This window comes from Cebus imitator, unplaced genomic scaffold (assembly GCF_001604975.1).
Source record: "Cebus imitator isolate Cc_AM_T3 unplaced genomic scaffold, Cebus_imitator-1.0 Scaffold534, whole genome shotgun sequence".
NCBI classification, from domain to species: domain Eukaryota; kingdom Metazoa; phylum Chordata; class Mammalia; order Primates; family Cebidae; genus Cebus; species Cebus imitator.
In genome coordinates, this window is record NW_016107849.1 from 127,279 (window position 1) to 133,890 (window position 6,612).

Genomic DNA, 6,612 nt, shown 5'->3' on the forward strand with positions numbered 1-6,612 from the left:
GTATTCCATTTTTCTGGGAAAAAATAAAACCATCCTATTTTCTGTATGAGTGAGCCTCATTTGGCATGAATATGGTAGCAATGTGATATTGTTAGGGCATCAGAATAAGCTCAGGCCCACGCTGAGAGCCAAAGTGAACAAACTGCCAGCCTGGAAGGATCTAGCTGAGGAATAAAAGGGTCCAGCAGGGACTCGTCAGTCATGGGCTATAGAACAGTGTTTTAGTCAATGCTGGACCTGATAAATGATGCTGGTCACATAAGATTATAATGGAGCTGAAGGCCGGGCACAGTGGCTTACACCTGTAATACCAGCACTTTGGGAGGCCGTGGCAGGCAGATCAAGACGTCAGGAGATTGAGACCATCTTGACCAACATGGTGAAACCCCATCTCTACTAAAAATATTTAAAAATTAGCTGGATGTGGTGGTACGCATCTGTAGTCCCAGGTGTTCGGGAGGCTGAGGCAGGAGAATTGCTTGAACCCAGGAGGTGAAGATTGCAGTCAGTCGAGATAGCACCACTGCACTACAGCCTGGGTGACAGTGCAAGATTCCATCTCAAAAAAATAAATAAATAAACAAACAAAAAGATTATAATGGAGCTGAAACATTCCTATTGCCTAGTGCTGTTGTAGCCATCGTAATGTCATAGAGCACTACATTATTCATGTTTGTGGTAGTGCTCTTGTCAATAAACCTACAGTGTGGCCAGCAATATAAAAGTATAGCACATGCAGGCCAGGTGCTATGGCTCACACCTGTAATTCCAGCACTTTGGGAGACTGAGGGAGGAGGATCACTTGAGGCCAGGAGTTTGAGACTAGCCCTAGCAATATAGCAAGATCCCCGTCTCTACAAAAAAATTAAAAAGTTCATTGGGTATGGTGGAATGAGCATGTAATTCCAGCTTTCCACTGGAAAGACTGAGTGATCCTCGGCTCAGCCTCCCGAGTAGCTGGGACTACAGGCACATACCACTACACTTGGCTAATTTTGTTTTGTAGAGATGGGGTTTTGCCATGTTGCCAGGCTGGTTTTGAACTCCTGGACTCAAGCGATCCTCCCACAGCACTGGGATTGCAGGCATGAGCCACTGCACCCAGACCAATGTGCTTGTTTTAAGGTAAACATCGCAAAAGAATAAAAAAGTTAAAAAAATTAAAGTAAAAATGTTACAGTAGGCTAAGGTTAATGTATTATTGAAGAAAGGCATTTAAAAAATAAATTTAGGCCGGGCGCGGTGGCTCAAGCCTGTAATCCCAGCACTTTGGGAGGCTGAGACGGGTGGATCACGAGGTCAAGAGATGGAGACCATCCTGGCCAACATGGTGAAACTCCGTCCCTACTAAAAATACAAAAAAAAAAAAAAAAAAAAATTAGCTGGGCATGGTGGCGTGTGCCTGTAGTCCCAGCTACCCAGGAGGCTGAGGCAAAAGAATTGCTTGAACCTGGGAGGTGAAGGTTGCAGTGAGCCGAGATCATGCCACTGCACTCCAGTCTGATACCTGGTGACAGAGCGAGACTCTATCTAAAAATAAATAAATAAAATGAAGTTAGTGTAGCCTAAGTGTGCAGTATTCATAAAGGCCACAGAAGTGTACAGTAATGCCTTCCTATTCACTCACCCCTCACTCACTGACTCACCCAGAGCAACTTCCAGTCCCTCAGGCTCCATTCATGGTGAATGCCCTGTTCAGCTTTTATACCTTATTTTTATTACGCCTTACTACATTTAGACACACAAATACCACCATGTTACAAATGCCTATAGCATTCAGTACAGTAACAATCTGTACAGGTTTGTAGTCTAGGGGCACTAGTCGATACCATGGTGTGTAGTATGCTACACTATCTAGGTTTGTGAAAGTGCACTCTGTGTGATGTTCACACAACTATGAACTCGCCTAATGTCACATCTCTCAGAGCAAATCCCTGTTGTGAGTGAAGCATGACTGTATTTACATGTCTTTGTCCAAGTGCTTCTGCCCAGGCTCCCCCTGCTCTATCTGGCATCTCAGGACAGCCTGCCTCACCATGCTGGTCTGGCTAAATTTGGGGCTGTGAAGAAGGTAGGCTGTCTGGAAGAGGCCCTCCCAGACCCCACACTGCCCTCCATGGGTCTGCTGGAATCTCCTGTTCATGCATCTGCCCTTCCCAGCAGTAAGCCTAGAGCCTGGTGCAGGGCAGGTGTGCGGTCAATGGTGTCCCACCACCCTGAACTCCTCACCTGATATGCAGCAGAAGCCGCACTCCAGATGAAGCCCTCAGGAAACCATCCATACACAAACTCATCCTCCTTGGGCAGTGGCATGCCATTGTTGGTAATCACCTCTGTGTAGTACCTGGCAGAGGCTCTTGCTGTGCGAGGCCTGTTCGTGTTGTTGAAATCAACACGGTACAGTCCAAACTTGACTGTGTAGCCATTCAGCCACTCAAAGCTGTCCATCAGAGACCAGGCGACATACCCTCGAAGGTCTACACCATCGAGCCTGTAGGCTGGGAACACCCCAAAGAAAGCAGAGGAGAGCTTGACACCAGGAGGCAGGACCTCCATGCAGCCAGCCTAGTGCTAGCTCCACACCTCAAGGCTGTCATCCTAAAAGTGACATGCTGTGAGAGACCAACAGATCATCTGTTGATCTTACTTTTTTGCCATCACTATGGCCCCACAGCAAGCATTAATGACTGATCATCTCCAAATCGAATTCTTCTGTTGGGGTAAAGGAACATGCATCAAATTCAAGAGCCTCAGCCCACTTAGGAAGTTAAGCCCAATGCACCTATAGTGTCAGCAATCGGGGAGGCTGAGGCAGGAGAATTGCTTGAACCTGGGAAGCAGAGGTTGCAGTGAGCTGAGATCGCACCATTCCATTCCAGCCTGGGTAACAGAGTGAGACTCTGTCTCAAAAAAGAAAAAAAAAATGATCAATGAAACAAAAAGTCAATTTTTAGGCTGGCGCGGTGGCTCATGCCTGTAATCCTAGCACTTTGGGAGGCAGAGGCAGGCAGATCACTTGAGATCAGGAATTTGAAACCAGCCTGGCCAACATGGTGCCACCCCATCTCAACTAAAAATACAAAAAAATTAGCCGGGCACAGTGGCCACTGCACTCCAACCTGGGTAACAGGGCAAGGATCCTTATCAAAAAAAAAAGAAAAAAAAAAAGGAAGTTAAGTCCCGAAATGTGAACTTACACAAGTTTCTCATTCTGGGGTGCATGGGATAAGCTCTATGAAGGCAGAAATTTGTGTTTTGTTCACTGCTGTAACCCCAGCACCGAGAATAGAACTTGTCACAGTAGTTGCTCAGTAATGAATGAATGGGCCCAAGACAATATAAATACTCTGCCAGGAACCCTGTGTGTGTTGTGTTTGTGATTTTCCTCTACAGAGACAACCACAGCCATTTTTCCTCCAGCTTCTCAAGGAACACATAACTCCCAAACAGATAAAGAGTTATGGAGTTGGGACGTAAGACAGAGACAACTATAGCCTTTCCCCCCAGCTTCTCAACGAACATATAACCCCCAAACAGATAAAGAATTATGGAGTTGGGACCCAAGAGAAAGACTTGTGGATGGTTCATAAATCATTCTGGCAAACCATTTCCAGCACATGACCCAGGGAATGTTGAAAGGTTTCTTTAAGGGGAACTGAACCCTCATATACCTTTCAAAGCCTCATTGATGTAGGTTTTGTGGTAAAATATCCTATCGGTATCCTCCTCTTCTGGATTGGTCAGCCCCACTCCGTTTTCGGTGATATAAATGGGGATGTCACCATACTCTTCCTTGATCCAGTTCAGCAGCCTTCGCATCCCCCAGGGCGCAGCTCTGTTCACTGCTGTGGAAGGCCATGAAGGGTCCTCCTCCTTGGTCATCTCCTGGTCATCTTCATAGGACGGTGGGTTTAGCCTGGGTGTTCTGTACTGCACAATTCTGGAGGAGTAGGTGCTGAGGCAGAATATGTCAGCCGTTGCGCTAATGAACCTCTTCTCTTCCTCAGTGAAACTTGGCAGGCGGGAGCTGGCTAAGTGCTGCAGTTCACTCCTGTTCCCCACTTTCCACTTCATGGCATCAGGATAGTCTCCGTTTTTAAAAATGGGGTGTGCAAACCAGCCCAGAGAGAACTGCAGCATTCGGTCAGCAGCTTCCACATCTCTGGGGACTCCCAGTGACTTGGGTTCTGCCCAGTGTGTACTGAGGCTCACAGAGATGACCCCTTTCTGCTCCTGCCTGTATTTCTCATCGTATGTGTGATAGACTCTGGCATGGGCTTTGATAATGGCGTGTCCTATCCTATACGGTGCCCAGCCTGGGTCCTTCACCCCTGGGGGAAACTCCCCTGAGCCATAACCCAGCCATGCCAGATACATGGGCTCATTAAAAGTCATCCAGAACTTGACTCTGTCACCAAAGGTCTGGAAACAAAAGTCTGCATAGCTGTCAAACAACTCGATCAAAACAGGATTCTCCCAGCCTCCAATATCCTGGAGGGCCTGGGGCAGGTCCCAATGGAACAATGTCACCATGGGAAAGATGTTGCTTGCCACCAAGCCATCGATCAGCCTATTGTAATAATCAACCCCATGACTATTGATAGAGCTGTTTCTCCCAGTTGGGAAAATCCGAGACCAGGAGATAGAAAAGCGGTAAGCCTTCACCTTCAAAGCTCGGAGCATATTCAGATCGGCATCCAGCTGGTGATAGCTGTCACAGGCAATGTCTCCAGTGGCACTGTCTTTCACATTGCTCCCTGGTGTGTGGGTAAAGTTATCCCAGATGCTGGGGCCTTTGCCATCGGCATCCCACCCGCCTTCAATCTGATAAGCAGAAGAGGACACGCCCCACAGAAAGTCATCCCGAAACGTCCCATGGTAGAACAAATCTCTGTCGAACTTGGGTTGGCTGGAGAACTTTTCCCAAACCACTTTTGCTTTGGAGGGTACCTCAGATGGAAAAGTTAAGGCTCTGACTTTGGAGGGGAGGTTTGCTGTATTAGGTGGGGGCAGTCTTTTTGCCACCTTGGTGAGGAAACCGTTCTTTTCTATAATGCTGGTGAAAAAGTAGGCAGATTTCCTGGGAGTCCTTGACTTGCTGCTGTCGTTGAAGTTGACATGGTGCAGGCCAAACCTCTGGCTGTAACCAGAGGGGCCTTCAAAGCCGTCAATGAGGGAACGAGCAATGTAAGAACGAACATCCACGGAGTCTTCCTTGATAGCTGTGAAGAAAAACAAAAATTAGATGTATTTATTTATGGATCTATTTAACTGAGATGAGGTCTCACTGAGTTACCCAGGCTGATCTCAAACTCCCAGACTCAAGTGATTCTCCCAAGTCGCTGGGACTGACTATAGGAGTGAACCAGTGCACCACTTTTATTTATTTATTTATCTTTTAAAGACTAGCCAGTGCATTAGTGAGAAGGGGGAGAAGAGTTCTAGAAGCCGTTTGATCTGTAACTGGTTGTGAACAATCAATTAAGTTATTACCTTGGACCAGCAAGGACATTCAATAAAATAGTTTTTATTGAAAAATTAGAAATACAGTCTTTGTTACTAATGATGCTTTTAAAAAGTGTTCCTTTTCACATGAAAGTTTTGGAGGTGACTTGGGTTACCTCCCAAATGTTCACCCCTTTTCCTCCTCAAAATGGAGAAAAGGAAAATCCACAAGACCCTCACAAAACATGAGGCCACTTCTATGGCCATAAATCTCAAACCAAAGGAGGATCTCCATCTTAAAATGAATAGTGGAAGGGATATGTCCTGTGTGTTACCACTAGGATGTCTTGGTTTTATGTAGAATACATAAATCAATCTTCTTTTGTGTGTGTGTGTGTGAGCAACATGGCTATTTATTCACCCGGGTGCAGGCAGGCTTGTGTCTGAAAAAGACCATAAATCAATCTTCTAACAATGTGCTTTTGTTTTTCCTTGTTTATGTTTAGTAATATTGACATTAAATGATGATGTATTTCATATTTTAAAAAAGAATTAAACCAGCCTGGGCAACATGACCAGACTCCATCTCTATTTAAAAAAAAAAAAAAAGAAAAAGAAAGAAAATTAGCCTGGCATGGTGGCGTGCACCTATAGTTCCAGCCACTTGGGAGGTTGAAGTGGCAGGATTGCTTGAGCCCAGGAGGTCAAGGCTGCAGTGAGCCGAGATCATGCCAGTGTGCTCCAGCATGGGCACCAGAGCAAGACCATGTCTAAAAACATAAAAATTAATATAAAGAAATAAATAAAGCCTAAAACATGTATTCCCTGGCACAGTTCATTGAATGGTGGCCCCCAAAAGATATACCTAAATTCTGGCCAGACACGGTGACTCACACCTGTAATCCCAGCACTTCTGAGAGGCTGAGGCGGGTGGATTACCTGAGGTTGGGAGTTTGAGACCAGCCTGACTAATAAGGAGAAACCCCATCTCTACTAAAAATATACAAAAATTAGCCAGGCATGGTAGTGCATGCCCATAATCCCAGCTACTTGAGAAGCTGAGGCAGAAGAATCGCTTGAACCCGGGATGTGGAGGTTGCCATGAGCTGAGATTGCATCACTGCACTCCAGCCTGGGCAAGAAGAGCAAAATTCTATCTAAAAAAAA

The 6,612-nt window shown here is 45.9% G+C and overlaps 1 protein-coding gene across 1 annotated transcript in view; it reads right to left on the reverse strand.

The window, feature by feature from the left end:
• The window catches only part of LCT (lactase), a 64,039-nt gene that overhangs the window by 22,667 nt on the left and 34,760 nt on the right, over positions 1 to 6,612 (reverse strand). The window contains exons 8-9 of the mRNA XM_037733513.1: positions 3,672 to 5,222; positions 2,230 to 2,498 (exon numbers count right to left, since the gene is read on the reverse strand). Coding sequence (XP_037589441.1) covers positions 2,230 to 2,498; positions 3,672 to 5,222 — 1,820 coding nt within the window. The remainder of the gene's footprint in view (positions 1 to 2,229; positions 2,499 to 3,671; positions 5,223 to 6,612) is intronic.